The sequence below is a fragment of the Phlebotomus argentipes genome, unplaced genomic scaffold (genome assembly GCF_947086385.1).
Source record: "Phlebotomus argentipes unplaced genomic scaffold, Phlebotomus argentipes genome assembly scaffold_4, whole genome shotgun sequence".
NCBI lineage: Eukaryota > Metazoa > Arthropoda > Insecta > Diptera > Psychodidae > Phlebotomus > Phlebotomus argentipes.
In genome coordinates, this window is record NW_026776174.1 from 7304851 (window position 1) to 7320544 (window position 15694).

The 15694-nt window shown below is 39.5% G+C and overlaps 2 protein-coding genes across 41 annotated transcripts in view; one reads left to right on the forward strand and one right to left on the reverse strand.

Annotated features, from left to right (window-relative positions):
• Positions 1 to 14362, reverse strand: part of LOC132258200 (modifier of mdg4-like) — a 27155-nt gene extending 12793 nt beyond the window's left edge. For 16 of the 40 annotated variants that reach the window (XM_059755359.1, XM_059755367.1, XM_059755365.1 and 13 more), the window contains exons 1-4: positions 14246 to 14362; positions 13412 to 13648; positions 13175 to 13317; positions 12541 to 13102 (exon numbers count right to left, since the gene is read on the reverse strand). In XM_059755359.1, the coding sequence (XP_059611342.1) occupies positions 12541 to 13102; positions 13175 to 13317; positions 13412 to 13625 (919 nt within the window). In that variant the 5' untranslated portion in view covers positions 13626 to 13648; positions 14246 to 14362. The other 24 variants (XM_059755370.1, XM_059755382.1, XM_059755391.1 and 21 more) reach the window with 24 other exon arrangements.
• A 328-nt stretch (positions 14363 to 14690) lies between these two features.
• Positions 14691 to 15622, forward strand: LOC132258222 (valacyclovir hydrolase). Its single transcript, XM_059755425.1, has 2 exons — positions 14691 to 15194; positions 15252 to 15622. Exons 1-2 carry the CDS (start codon positions 14702 to 14704, stop codon positions 15608 to 15610), a joined length of 852 nt encoding a protein of 283 aa, XP_059611408.1. The 5' UTR covers positions 14691 to 14701; the 3' UTR covers positions 15611 to 15622.
• The last annotated feature ends 72 nt before the right edge of the window (positions 15623 to 15694 follow it).

Genomic DNA, 15694 nt, shown 5'->3' on the forward strand with positions numbered 1-15694 from the left:
AGAAATTATTTACAATTGTTTATAACACACAATGAGCGATAAATTGGAAAAGACAATCAATACACTTTTATTAGGTTTCTTCTTCTTCAGTTAAAGGCAAAATGAGGAGCAGCTTTGTGTCAACACAACTAGTATTTAGTGGTGGTGCTCGCATATTCAAATTCATCTATTCGCTCCCGCTTCAGCGGAGCATGTTTGTGCAATCTGCGAATGTAGACGAAGGTTGAGGGTTCTGTCTTCAGCATGAGCACTCGAGCAGGACACTTCAGCTTCTTCGATGCCATGTAACTGCAACGCCACAGAGTTTTCTCCGGTGAATCCGTCATCACTAAGTATTTTATCCCATTCACAACTATCGCTGGTCGACCTCGTGAGGATTTAGTGAAAACCACATCAAGATCACCTGAGGAAATACAAGAAGAATTTGTATTAGCAAAAAAGATAAGCATTGTGGAATCTTAATAAGATAACTATTTTGTAGGAAGAAAATAATAAACGCAAATTTTAGATGAATATATTTTGTATCATGAAAAGTTTCTTTAGAAATTGAAGTCATTTGAAGCCATTCGCCTCATAACATATTTCCCACTGTGGAATGATTGTGATCGTACATCAGTTTTCCATTCTTCGACATTTCATTTACAATAATAACAGACGGACACTTGTACTTGTAGTATTGACTACACTTCCAGTACTGCTTCGGTCCTCGCTTGCGATTGCGAAAGAATCGAATGCCATTGCACATCAGCAAGAGGCGTCCCTTGTGCTTCGACGGCACGTATTCTATTTTGATATCTAAAAGAAATGATAAAAAAAATGAAGTGATATTAGAAAAAAAAGTGTGTAGAAACAAGAGGAAAAGTCAAAATGTTGTTTTTTTTTTGCTTTCTCTCTAAACCTACAGAGTAAAAAGAACGACATGGTAATTTACGTGAAATTTCAGTTCAGAATGATTACTTTAATTATATTTTTGCGTGATTGTGATATTTGATAAAGGAATATTTGTCATCGCGAATATCATATATTCCACGGGCTCGGCATCCTTTGCGGAAAGACGCGCACTTGTAATAAATTTTGTTGGAACTTCTGGAACTGATCACATAACGATATCCGTGTCCAATCAGTGGATTCCCATGGAAAGATCTGGCCGAGTAAATATCTGCAAGATATGAAAGAATTCAATTAGAATAATTAAACAATATTGTGCACAAGAGAGAAAACAACAATGCTGAGAACCAAAAAAAAATGTGCAATAGAAGGATAATTTCACTGTCATCATACAGCGTATTCTTTTCTTTTATTAAACGCTCACAACTGAGACCTTCTGTCTTATACTATTTTTTGCCTTATACTATAGTTCTCTCTCAATTAGACGTTGGAAATTATAATCGGATGATTGTGAATGTTCTTCAATCGACACACTTCAGAATCATGCACTTTAGTTATGGCTCTGGCTTTGCAGCCAGTGTGCCACTTTGTACACTTCCAGTAGATCTTATTGCCATGACAATTGTTGCGAATATAGCGATGCCCCTCGTGAATGAGCAAATGATTGCCTCTGCCAGACTCTTGGTATGTTATTTTGTATGCCACCGTCTCCATCGTGGTGTCCTTCTTGCCCGTCTTCCTCCGATTCTTCCACTTCTCATAATCCATTCCCGCCATCTTCATATCGATAAATTCGACATCTAAAAAATATACAAAGGAAGAAAAAACAATGTTAGTTAGGGGGAAAATATAGTCTAAATTCACAGCAACATCAATTGAAATTACTTTAATAAAAATATTGTTCAATTCGGGCGCTTTTATTTTCGCATTTTTCTTTCTTCTTTTAATGTAATTGTACCAAGCAATAACTATTAGTAATTATAGTGGATTGACACGAGAGTCCGAAGGTTTTTTAAAGTGGTTTAGATTGTGAGTCTTTTGATTTCATGATTTATCAACTACACAACATAACGATCTCTCTCTCTAGTGCTCCATCTTTGCCTTGTAAACAGGCACATGATTGTGGAATTTGGTTCTTGAAATCAGGATCTCCTCTCCTTGATTCTTAATCGTAACTGCTCTTGCACGACACAGTGAACTTCCCTGAAAAAGAGAGAAGAAAAACAGCAAGATGTGTTAGTGAAAATGCCGAAAGTCCTGTGAATATCGATTGTACCTTTCGTGAGCAGATCCAGTAAGTTTTATTTTTCGAGACACGATTCTTCACAAAGGTAAAATCATCTAATATGAGTAGAGTTGATCCTCGTTGGCCAGTGACAAAGCTGACAGGATGACGATCCTCTTCATTTAGGATTATGTGAAGTTCTTTTCCATCTGCAAAACATCAAAGATTGATTAGAACAATACAAGAAGTGTGTGTGTGAGAAATCAAAAGGCATTTAAGAAATACATGACAAAACACAATGTGGCTGAAAGATTGATAGGCAAATCTTTATTTTTTTTTACATAATCAAGATATTTGGATATATCTCTTTCTAGAATGGACTGTGGTTGTGCGTACTGCATCGAATGATGGCTGATTGAATGCCATTTTCGTATACAGTCACAACGCGCGCCTTGCATTTGCACATTGCAGCCCTGGCGCAGGACCAATATGTTTTAAGGCCGGACACTTTGTTCTTCGTGAAACTGTAATCGCCAATCTTTAGTTTCCTACTGCCGCGAAAGCCGGTGATAAATGACAAACTTGTGTTTTCTGAAAGTAAATCAAGAAAATGTCGTATTAGCTATAAAAAGAAAATAGTTAAGAAACACTTTTGGACACACAGAAAGTCGTGATGGAGAGTAAATTTGATATGATGAGCAGAATGTGAACAGAATTGGGATAGAATTTTATTATAACATCTTTACACGAGGTGTTACAGAAAGTATTACGAGTGAAGAACTCTGATCTGTTTCAAACTCCCATACTTTCGGGGCTCGGTGATAACAGCATGATTATGCTGTGGATTCAGCACGTCAACTCGATCGTTCTTTGTGCGAATTCTAGCGCGACACTTGAACACCGAATATTGCGTGCATCGCCAATAAGTTATGTCTCCACGGAATACATGACGATTGAATACATAGTTGTTATGTACTAATTGTTTTGAGCCGTACTTGCTGGTCAAGTAAGATGCTGACACATTTCCTAGAACAATACGAAAAAAAATATCAACTGTTAATAGTGAAAATATACAAAAATTCTCTTGTAATTTACATACAGATGAAAAATGTAGTGCATGAAAACCAAGTGTTATTTATTATTTTTATGATTTTTTTTTAAGGAAAAAAAAGTACAATATTGACTTTTTTATTTGACTTAAAATTTGTATGTTGATCGAAGATGTCGAACTAATCATGCTGATCGTCGAATGATTTGTCTCAGCAACAGTAATCTAAAAGGAGAAATGAAATTTCTGTGTTAGTGAGAATACAATTTAGCAAGTAATTAGCACATACTTTCTCACTCGTCCTTGGCAGACTTCTCGCAGAGATCATTGTGGGTAGTCAATACCTTTATTGAGCCGCCTTTCAGATCATTGAGCATCACTTGGCCGTCACAGCTGGTGTTGGCGCATCTCCAGTAGCTCCTGAATGCTCTTCCCATGTATTTCTTGTACATTTTCGAGTGCAACTCCATCAAGTCATCCTTAATTACGGCGTCTTTGTATTTGATACCGATCCGCTTCTGTGCTTTGCTACCTGCAATATTATAGGTCAAAAATTAGTTAGACAGCAAATCAATACAATTATGTCTTTTTGCGTGCATTTGCAGAATAAAGAAAAAGGAGAATATTTCAAGTTTCTATGGTCTTTTATTCTCCAACATTTTCCAGCTTATTTCGTAGTAGATTTCGTGCATTCTTCCCTTTCAGACCCATTCCATAAGCCAATCTTCTCATTGGCTTGTGGCAATGGACAGAATTGGTCACAATAACTTCGGAGTTCTTGGCGACTATCAATCGCGCTTTGCATTTTAATAATTTTGAATGTGAACATCGCCAATAGGCGCGATCATTGAGTTCGTGATTTTTTGTGAAAACATGATCTTCGAAGAGTATTTGTAGTCTTCCTTGGGACGACATTACATACTCGTACGTTGGAGAATTCGAAAAACCTAAAAAGACACAAAGTAATTGATTAATATTTTTTTAAAAAACCTGCTCAACTCGATTAATTGCGTAAAAGTATTCTTTGCACAAAAAAAATAGTTAGAAAGAGCATTTATTCTATAATTTTTCCACTTTAATTTGCACAAGTTTCTTTTTCATTGCCCTTTTCTTGTTCCTTTTCGAAGGAATCTTCGGGCGTTTCTTCTGTGGTCTTATTGGATGATTGTGAATTCCATTTTTGACAATTATTTTATTATCCGCTGTTAATATTAATCGGGCTTTGCACTGACGATCATTGCATCCAAAGTAAATGCGGCCCTTGTATCGCGTTCCCTTTCGAAACAAATAGTCTTGATAAATAATCGCAAGATTGCCGTTCACTGATGTCGTGTACTTGAATGACAAAGACGAGAGTGGATCTGAAAAGAGTCAAATATAGTTTATTTTTAGAAGATTAGCAGAAAAATATGATTCTTTTGTAGAAGTTTTGATGATTTTGAGAATTGAATACTGATGATTATTCTATTTCTTTAATACGTGTAATTTCAAAAAATACAATTAAATCATAATTCAAGTCTTTTCAAAAGAAATAAAGAGAATATTTTACAATTAAATGACATCTTTCTTCAGTGACATATTGTTGATTTTCGTCTTCAGATAGGTCAACACGGACTGCTCATTCATATCCATGCTGCTGCGCTTGCACACTTGAACGATGTGAACTGAAAAGAGATGAATTCAAGTGTTAGAGGAGAGTTTTCATTGAGAAATGCACACAGCTTCCCGCAAAAAAACGTACTTATGAGTGATTTCAGCTTAACCGGATCGAGTTGAGAGAGATTAATGGTGTACTTCTCTTTGCACGCCAACAGAGCTTCCCGCCCAAAGAGCAAATCGGCCAGTCGAGATGTGTAAACGTGAGGCTTATTCGTGAAAATAGTAATAAGATCCTTCTTCGAAACATACACTGAGCTGCCACTGTGCAGAGGAATGAGATCGAGTCCTGGAATGATAGGAAATATTGGATATTCTATTACACATTTGCATTTGCCTTTTTTTTTTGCATGAAAATGCAAAGTCTTTCTGGCCATCATGCCTGAAGTTGAGTAACATAGTGCCGTCTCTTATGTACTATCAAGTTTATTCAAATCTCTTCGTATTGTTTAAACCACTTAGAAAGAACTTAAATTGTCGTTATGATTGTTCCATCAATGTCCAATTCCACTCTCTTCTTTGTCGTCCTCTTCTTCCTCTTAATTATATCAGCATGCGTGTGGAGTTTGTTGATTGGCGTCACAAGATCACCAATAGTGTAAATGCGGGCTCGACATTTCTTATTCCACCATTGATTGCAGCGCCAGATCCTCTTCTCAATTCCATTCGAGAGTTGAACATATTTGTCAAAAATGAACGGTTGGCCCATATAAATCACTTGGTCTTTGCCACGCATTGTGCGTTCATAAATGGCAGCAGCACAACCTGCAAGAATAACGCAAATTATAGTTAGTGCTTGACGAATTCATGTGACAATCTTACAAGCTAGACACATCTAAACATCATCATCGTTTTCTTTCTTTCTTTTTTCCTCTAAAATTCTCCCAAGAGACAGTTGCAGACTTTTTTCAAATATGTATAAACATTATCTTTTATTGCAAAGCTGTACAGAAGTTATTTTGTCATTTCTACTCCTATGTGGTACAGTGTCTTCTTCAGCAGTTTATTCGTCGGCGGCGAATGATCGTGGTCAGCAATTTTCCTGTACAGAATTGCATCATCTAAGCTTGTCATAAGTCTCACTGAGCACTTGTGAAGATATCGTCCTGCACAGGACCAGTATTTGCGATTTCCGCGACTTCTCTCGTAATTGAATATATATCCAGAATACACTAATTGTGGATAGCCTTTGTTGCTCAGCACATACTGGAGATCGTCTGAAAGGAATAATTATCCCAATTAGCATTAATGGACAGCATTCACACGCGAATTGTCATTACTCGCTATTAGTCAATTGAAATCCATGGTAGGAAAATGAATTTTATTTCTTCAATGGCTTCAGATTGCTGTCGGTGAGGACTTTTGCATGATTATGCTGACGCTTTCCAAGCTTTATAGCTCCATCCTGTCTGGTGACACAGCGAGCATTGCAGGAAGTCGTCTGATTCTCCTTGTCACTCGAGCAGATCCAGTTTGTGGATGTCTTGAAGGAGGCCTCCTTGCGATAAGTGTAGCCACGATAGGTCAACAATTGTCTGCCTTTGTTGTTCTTCGTGAAGACCAATTGAGCATTCGGTATCCACACTGCAACAGGTGGCGAGCCTGAAAGCATAATCACAATAGTGGTCAGTTAATCACACTCACAATCAGAGCTTGAGGATTTTTGTGTACTTTTGCGAGAGATTCAATTAAATTCAATGTGCTGCAGTTTGATGCATTTTATTATCCATCCATCCCATCAGTATTTGATGGTGGTTCATGATTGTGTGGTATCTTTCCAATTTTTATCCCACCCAATTGATTGGTAATCACCCGTGCAGAGCATGAAATCCATTTCCCTGTTCGTGTGCACTTCTTGGCCGCTCTTGAGCATATCCAATTGATGGTATGGGAAAAGACAGCCTTCTTTCTGTACAAGTAACCATAGAGATAGAGATTCTTTCCATGTTTTCTATTTGGCACAAGTTTGTATTCCCCGTAAATCCAATCTGCAAGAAAAGACAAAAGTGATAAGAATGCAGAGTTTTCATTTCACAATCCAAGAACACACTCTCAATGTTGTCTTGAAAAAAGACCATGTCTCTGTTTTCTCTTATGTAATTTATTCTGTCTCACATACGGAGAAGGGAGAATAGATTAAGGATTCATGAGGGGATCGAAGATTTTCTTGTCCGCACTCTTCATTTTGCGGCCACACTTGATCTTTTCCGTCTCCGGCGGATGTGTGTGCATTCCAATACACCATGGCGGTCGGCCAGGCTTGAGAATTGTTCGACTACGGCAATTGAACTTTGTGCATCCGATGCATCTCCAGTAGTGACCGCGATTGTGGCGATACAGGTAATCTCCAATGATTAGCAATGGATGACCGCGCTGGCTGTAGATGAAATCCAGACCTTAAAGTAGTAAAGAGATCATCAATTGATTAGTGCATTCTCACCCCGTGAAGCACCACAATCTATATGTTGAGAGGTGTTTATGGAAGAGAAAGAAAATTGGTGTGTAACGTCTTGCTGCTCTCATGTGTATTTATTGCACACGATACAGAAAAAGAGTCTCTCTAAACATTTCCACCATAGTCATTTGGCATGTGATCGTGCGATTGCTTCTTTATGATCTTTCCCATTTTCATATTTACTCGCCCACGGCAATTCCCCTTAACGCATCTCCAGTAGGCAATCCCCTTGTTGGACGATCGCTCCAGACGCAGGCGATATCCGCTCATGCACAGAATGGGCCTTCCGCGCTGACTCCGTGTGAATTGCAGTGGTTCTTTTTCACCAGAACTCGCTGATACCTCGATGATTTCTAGAGAGAGACAGTACCCTCAATCAATACACAAAAGAGAAGGAGTTAGTCTATGGTGAATCTCATCTCTAGATTGAAAAATGTGACTTCATACCAACTCTATATCATGTATTTTATCATTAATCAAAAACCGCCTCATCTTCTCTCAACTCTTGGTTACAATAAATTTCTTGATATCGGGATCCGTGAGGGATTTGTACTCCACAACAGCCTTCTTCAGTCGCTTGAGGTCCGGCACGTGATTGTGGCGTGTCTCCTTAACAATACGATTGCCATCGCATATCATTCTTGCATTGCAGTGATCTGTCTTATAGTGCAAGCAGAGCCAATAGCTCTTGTGATTGTGAAATCTCTCGCATCGATAGACGTAGTTGTGACGCGATAGGAGAGCAGCATTTCTCTGACTGCGAATGAACATAAAAAGCACCCTGTCTTCATCATCCAAAACTGAAAGCAGAGAACACACAAACATCACCATCAACCCAACAAGTCTCTAAAAAGAAGTATCTTTTGGATAAGTGTGAGAAAAATAACACTTCATTTGCGATGCAGGCTAAAAGTATTCAATTTTCAAATTTATTTGATCTATCAGAATAAAAAGAGAGAGATATTCTTGCTCCCAAAACGACAGACTTTAACACTATTTTTGTTATTGTCTTATCTAAAACAGCGAATCGCACTTCTCCATCAGTGATTCTCGCTTCTTTATCTTCTGAATCTTCTCCGTGTGCGGCAAGTGATTGTGCGGTCCTCCGGTGAGGGCTTGAACTTTTCCATCTTTAATCACACACCTCGCTCGACACCTCTCTTCGATAACTCTCTTTGAATAATTGTGACACCTCCAGTAGGACTTGCCCTTGTGCGTATTACTGTGACAATTGTAAATATAATCATCAATTACTAAACACGATGTTGACCAAGGAGTTTTGATGAAGTTTAGTGGGCCAACTGAAAACACAAATACAAGAAATCTGTGTTAGTATTAACAGTATTCCAGCACTTGGTCGAGGCAAAGTATTCCTGGCAGGTGGGAAGGCAGAAAAGACCAAGATCGGTGTGTAAATACCTACAACATGTATTTTAATCTTACAGACATTCATCTCTCTCACTATCTTATAAAGTCTTTGCTGGCGGAGGATGATTGTGGTAACCGCAGCGTTTCTGCAGAATTCCATGGCGTGTGATGCATCTCACTTCGCAGGGCACCTTCTTCCTGGCACTCGAGTTCGAGCACCGCCAGTAGATTGTCCCCGTCTTCTCAACACTCTTATTGTACAGAAATGTGAAACCATTGAGCTCCAAACACGGGCGACCCATTGATGTCTGCCTGAAGTGGATCGACGAATTCTCTTCCTCCGCCTCCATACTGAACACTATCACTTCTTCAGCCCTCTTCACTCCTGCGCGCGGTTTCACAAGTATTCCAACGTCATGGTGGTGTGTTGTGAGATGGGAAAAGCAAAAGTATCATCTTTTAGTTCTTCATCTGCATCTTGAAACATCATTTATTGCTAATCTACACTGTCATGTTATGGAAAACAGGTGTAAACTCATTGATTGAATTCTCTGCACAACTCATTACAGTGTTGCATTGGGAAAGAACTTGTAAAACTTCTGCTCAACATAGTTGTCCACAATTGAGTCCCTCTCGTGATTGTGCAAACCCACGAGTGACTTGAGTCGTCCATCCACCGTGACAACCCGCACACGACACTGCATATCCCTGATCTTTGCTCTACGTCGAATGCATTCCCAGTAGCAGACGGTTTTGTTGTGGCTGGACTGATTCAACGTGAACAAGTATCCATCGATTTTGAGACGCACGCGTCCCTTTTCATTGTGAACTACTTGGACCTCTGGTAATTGGGACATTTTGAAGTAGTCCTTACGATCTAAAAGCAATCCATACGAAAGTATCATGAGTATGGGAATGTCTGCAGTTTATCGGTCATTAGAGTAATTCAAAAAATATTCATGTAAAATTTCATTTTACTTCATTATTATATAGAATTCAATTTATATACAATTTCCTCCGTGTCTCTCTCTCTCCTTCATTACAAAGTCATCATCATCATATATATCTATGCATATACTTCATTATAGCGATAAATGTTTAGAATGTCAATTATACGTTTCGATATAATTGAATTTAGAGCACTGAGAGATGATCAATTTTGATTATTATATTCCCAATTCACTGATATACTTCATGATTGTGAGCTTAGCCTTAATAGCCTGGGTCACTCGCAGAAGATCAGGCTCATGATTATGCTTCACTGAAAGAAAGTAAAGGATTGCATATAGTCATCAGCTCCTGCAACATATGCCTTTGTGATCAATATTGGTTGAGCAACTAACCGTGTTTGTTTGTGAAATAGAGATAATCGCCCACACTCTTCATTCTCCCTCTACATTTACTGTTACGATTGTGAATGCATTCCCAGTAAATCACATCTTTGTTTCGTCCTTGTCGCCGCAGATTGGACCGATAGACATAGTTATCATGCACCAGGTGGATTCCCCCTTTTCGACTTATGATGAACAACTGATGTTCGCCAAAATTCACTGCACAGTCAAGGGAGAAAAGATATCTTATGTTTAACTTCCTCAGAATCTAGTTGTAAAACAAAACATAAAACTATGTGCATGTAAAATAACAAAAAGATTACACATTCTTCATGTCAGTTTATTGGCTTCATCCTCTCTCGTACATTCCTCACGTGATTCACTGTCTTCCTCTCTACGTGTCCGACATCAGTTCCAGCCGAATGCTCTCCTTACTACTAATACTACTGATCATCTCATCTATCTTCTCCTCTGTCTCCGCAGAGATCTCAATAAAATCACCCATGTCATCTTCAAAGCTATACAAAGGGCGGTTCGATATGCGATTCCAGTGGGGCTCATGGCAGTGACTCCGGCGGGATGTTACCAGCTGGCTGCCCTTTGTTATACAAATGGCCCGACATCGCGTTTTTGAGACATCTGTGCATCGCCACGTGGTAAAGCCATTGGCTTGTGTGAGTTTCTTGTTGTAAATGTAACCATCGAAGACAAGTTGGGCATTTTTCTTTTGGCTCCGTATGAACTGTACTTTGCCTAAGAAAAAGTAAATATATGTTTCCCATCTCAGTATAAATCACACTCTCAAAAAGTCGCAAAGCAATTAAAGGCTTATTAGTTATACTCTTAGTTACATCATTAATTACAATTCAATAGAGATGAGACTAGATTTTGTTCCTTTTATTTAGAAAAATATCTAGAAGAATATTACATTGGAAGTATTTTTCTCTCTCTGTGCACAAGAAGTTCAACACGAACCTCTCCGCCAACCGTCTGCACACTCATTGGTTCATACCTGAACTTGACGAAAGCTCTTATCCACAGCACTCTCGCATGTGGAACTTATTACCGGTTCCTCGCGTCCCAATCACCGCCATAGCAAAGACACCTACCATCACCCAACACCGAACGGCATAGTAAATCTCACCACCATATTTTACCGTTAATCCACACAACGAAGCACCACTTTCAAACACTACCGGATACACATTTTACCGCATCGTGAAAATTTTTATCCAATGTAAAATAAACTGTAGCAAAATATAGTGATACTCATCATACCCACCGTGCATGTCCATTTACCAACAATCCGTTCCAATTGGATTCATTATTTGAGTTCAAGTTGTCAATCTTCTCTGCCAGCTGGATTTCTTATCAGAAGAAAGTGTGGATTGAAGACATTCACAGATCGATCAATAGTTCTTCTGTCCTCAGACTTATTGTACAACAACACGAGAAATTTCTGTTGAAAAAACATATTGTTTAACTTTTTTGTATATACTATTTAAAATTTGTTTTACTTACTGCTTCAAGCGTCTCTGTTTTGTTGATTTCTCAGGTTTCACACATTTGATTTCTTATAATAAAATCACCACTAAATTGTATTTGAAACACACTCTTCACTTTTATCACTTTTTTTCTTGACTAATTTGGTGTAAAATTAAAATACGAATAACCAAAAAAACGTATCGAGCGTAATGTTTGTTTGTTGCGATTATGAGAATTCGTTTTGCATCAAGTATTATTTCATTCAAGGTATAACTAAAATTTCTCTTTCAGACTCAAAATTGAATTGACTAATTAAATAAAATTGAATTTCATTGTAAATAGTGCACCAAAAACACAAATATAAAGCAAACTAAGATATTTGGCAAGAAATTTTGAGAAAAATAAATTTGGAAAATCCATAAAATTTGATACTAGTCTTTAAATAATCATTCAATATCTAAATTAATTGTTCGAATTTTCAATATTTCTCATATTTTGAGCTAAATTTGCGTATCGAATCATTTATATCTTAATTACTAGCATGTTTTATGGAATAATTTTCTTATTATATACATATTGAGAAACTAATTTCGTAGGCTGGCACTGTGCAGAGTTTAATTTCTTCTTTCAAATTCAAAATCTTTGTTCCACTGTTCAATAAATAAACTACTGTATTGATTGGTGTATAAAATTATCTTTCCAAGTGTAAATTCATATTTTGTAAGTTGTTAAAATAAATGCATGAAATGATTTTCTTTGACCACCAATTAATACAGCATGTTAACATTTGTTATCACCTACCTGCATAATCAAAGTGACATTCAAAGTTTATAAAATGTGTGTGTGTGTTTGGAATGAAAATAATCTTGCTATCGCGCACGTTAGCATGTAACATCAATGATCCCGCGACTTGTATTGTTAAAATATTTACCAAAAATAGTGTAATATTTGTATCACTAGCGCAAATGCAATGGAACAAAGACTCTGCCACAGACCTCAGAGATGTGAAAATTGAAAAGGATCCAAGCAAAAGTGCCTACAGCCACTTCGTTTCTCTCTTGTCGCACTGAATATTGACACTAACCTTGGGCTTCAGCAACAGATTGATCCCCTTCGGCGTACGATTCTCCAAATCCAGATACATTTGCCTTGGCGTTTGACTCGTCGTTCTCCGTGAAGTAGGATTCGTCATATTTCATGTCGCCGTACGTGTCCTCCTCCACATAGGTCGCCTCGCCTTCCTGCTCAATATCCTCAGCCGTGTCCTCAGCATATTCTTCAACGGGTTCCGCTTTGGCCGACAGCGTTTCAGTGATTGGCAAATCAATGAACTCCGCGTCTGACTTCTCCGAGATGCGTGTCGTTGCCGATGTGTCTGCCGCTTGTTCAACAGTCTCAATGGTCTCAATCTTCGACCTCTTGCTCGACGGTATTGACTGCAGGGCGATGGTTTGGCGCGGAGCTGAGCGCTTTTGTGTGTGCACCTGAATCATCTGCCTCTCATCGGCACTGTCTTCAGACTCCATTTTGTACGTTGTTCGTGTCACGGTGCGCTGCTGTGTGCGGACCCGTGAAGGTGATGATGCGGATGAATGTGATGGTGTGGCGACTTTGGTGGGCGAACTCGGCGGTGGGGCTGTGTCACCCTGCAAACCATACAAGAAAATGCAAAACCGTCAGTTCACATTTCTCAGAGACACAAGATGCCAAAAACTTACAGAATCAGTGAGTCCTTTAATCTGCAGCGCTTCTGCTGTACTAATAAATGCTGGCAACGCCTCCTGCTTCACATTCACCTCTCCGCAGTACATGAACTGAATGAGTTCCTTCAGCGCGGAATGGGTGACGTCTTTGAGGAATACTGCAATGCAAAGGGAGGAAAAAAATAAACACCCGTGAAAATTTCCCTTTCACACCACACAATTTTTCTCATATATATCATTCTCAGAACTCACCAAATGCGTGCTGATTGGCGGGCATGTTGGTGAACATCTTGCGAAAGTAGGGTGAGCACACAGACAGCACAAGTCGATGCGCTTTAACGAGTTGGCCCTCAGCCGCTAGCGTCACGTCGACGAGATCTCCATTCACGAGCGACTCATGAAAGCCCGCCGAGAGATTTGTGTTGAAATTGTTCCAACACAGAGAGAATAGTTCTTCGTCCGCCATCTTGTAGGCGAATCAACGCTTCACTGTTAGGGAGAGAAAAAAAATTACATAATCTCCATTTAGCGGGAAAAACTACACAACGAGGCAATTTTACAATTATTACACGTAAAAGATGAAAAATACACATTTTATTCCCCTTTCGATGCGTTGTGCCCACACACCAATGAAGCCACTTCCCCTTGACTGTGTGCGTGCTAAATCGAGAGAAAAAAAGCCCACAAAACCAGCCTCAAACTGAAAATCAATATAGTGACGCAGGCGTCAACCAAGCCAAGCCATCTTTCGCGCGAATGGCGTTCAATTCTTCAATGCCTCGCTTTGTGAACAGCGAGGTGGGAAAATGCTTAAGCGCCCCCAAAAAAAAAGCCCCCGCAAAATGCTCCATGGCATCGCGTAAACAATAATATTTGGGAAATATTATTCAATCGCGCCATTTTTCGATTATGGCAAAGTCGCAGAAAAATTATTCCACTTTTTCGAGAAGAGCAGAGACGCCCCATAAATGTACCGTTTCGAAATTTCAACAATGGCGTCCCAGAAATTCCACTCCTATTTTCCTCAATTTCTCACTAAATAATATATCTAGCGAAATGGAAATTTCACCAAAGTGCGCCACATACCTTTGGTCAATCAATAAAAGTTGTTTTATCGCACTGATCACTTGCTAAAATACACCTTTTTTCACTCAAACGCGGAGCGTACACGCAACACGTCTAAACACTCGAGCCACTTTATCCAGAATGACGAAGCCAAGCGAAGGCAACTGTGGCGAACTACAATACTCGCGTGTACATAAAGCTTCCGCTCAAAGAAGATCGACGCTGATTGGCTGAACGCTCAACGGTCTATTTATTCGACGCTTGGCGCGTTTTTCCTCAATTTGAACTATTAATTCTCCACAGCAATGGAAATTCTTCTCGGAAATACATGATTTCCCTAGGGAAGAACAGGAAAAGCCGGGTTATGAAAATACTATGTGCTTTCTTGAAGATCTTCCAGGTGGACTCAAGATATAGCGAAGAGAATATGACGAAAACCCTGGCGAAAGATTGCAGTATTTTTGACAGTCCGGAAGAATGATAACTGCAGGAATCTTCAAATCACTGAAAAGCACAATTTTCCTCTCCTTCCGCAGAGGGATGGCTTTCACAGAGGCCAAGATACGAGTGGAGGATGTGAATATAAACTATGTGAGAGTCGGAAGTGGTGATAAGGCTGTTCTTTTGATGCCCGGTGCTTTGGGATCTGCCCGGACAGATTTCGGTCCGCAAATCGACCAACTTCCCAGTCTTCTGCCCAATTACACAATCATCGGATGGGATCCTCCAGGCTATGGGAAGTCAGTTCCACCGAGAAGACTGTTCACGGTGGATTTCTTCCACAATGACGCAAAATATGCCCACAAACTGATGGAGAAATTGGCCTTTCCCACCTACTCGATCCTTGGATGGAGCGACGGAGGAATTACCGGCCTCATCCAGGCTGCAAAACACCCGGGAGCTGTGGAAAATCTCGTGATATGGGGCTCAAATGCATACGTGGACCCAAAGGAGGTCCAAATCTATGAAAGTGAGTAGATTTTAAACATTTAATGGGTGAATTCAGCAAGAAAATCCTCATTTGCAGGCATTCGTGATGTCAGCAAATGGTCAGAAAGGATGAGAAAGCCAATGGAAGAAGTGTACGGCAAACAGGAATTTCCCAAACTCTGGAGCGAATGGATTGATACCCTTCTCACGATATACAAGGAAAAGGACGGAAACCTCTGCAAGGAACTCTTGAAAGACATTCACTGTCCAACGCTGATCCTCCACGGCGAAAAAGATCCAATGATTGTGCCTGAACATGTGCCGTTTTTGATGGACAAGATCAAAGGGGCTCGTCTACGCAGCTTCCCAGACGGCAAACATAACATCCACCTTCGTTATGCCCAGGAATTCAACCAGGAAGTGGCCAATTTCCTCATCAAATCGCCAAAATTGTAATTTGTTGACATTTTCCGAAATAATCGGAGTGTCTATATACAAACCGACCCGGCTGTGCGGTGAATGTTTTTTACCATTTTTCAA

Excerpts from the sequence above, each read along its gene's own strand:
- LOC132258222 (XM_059755425.1), top strand. The coding sequence starts at position 14,702 with ATGATAACTGCAGGAATCTTCAAATCACTGAAAAGCACAATTTTCCTC. Across the intron at positions 15,195-15,251 it reads GGAGGTCCAAATCTATGAAA|GCATTCGTGATGTCAGCAAA; the intron begins GTGAGTAGATTT and ends CCTCATTTGCAG.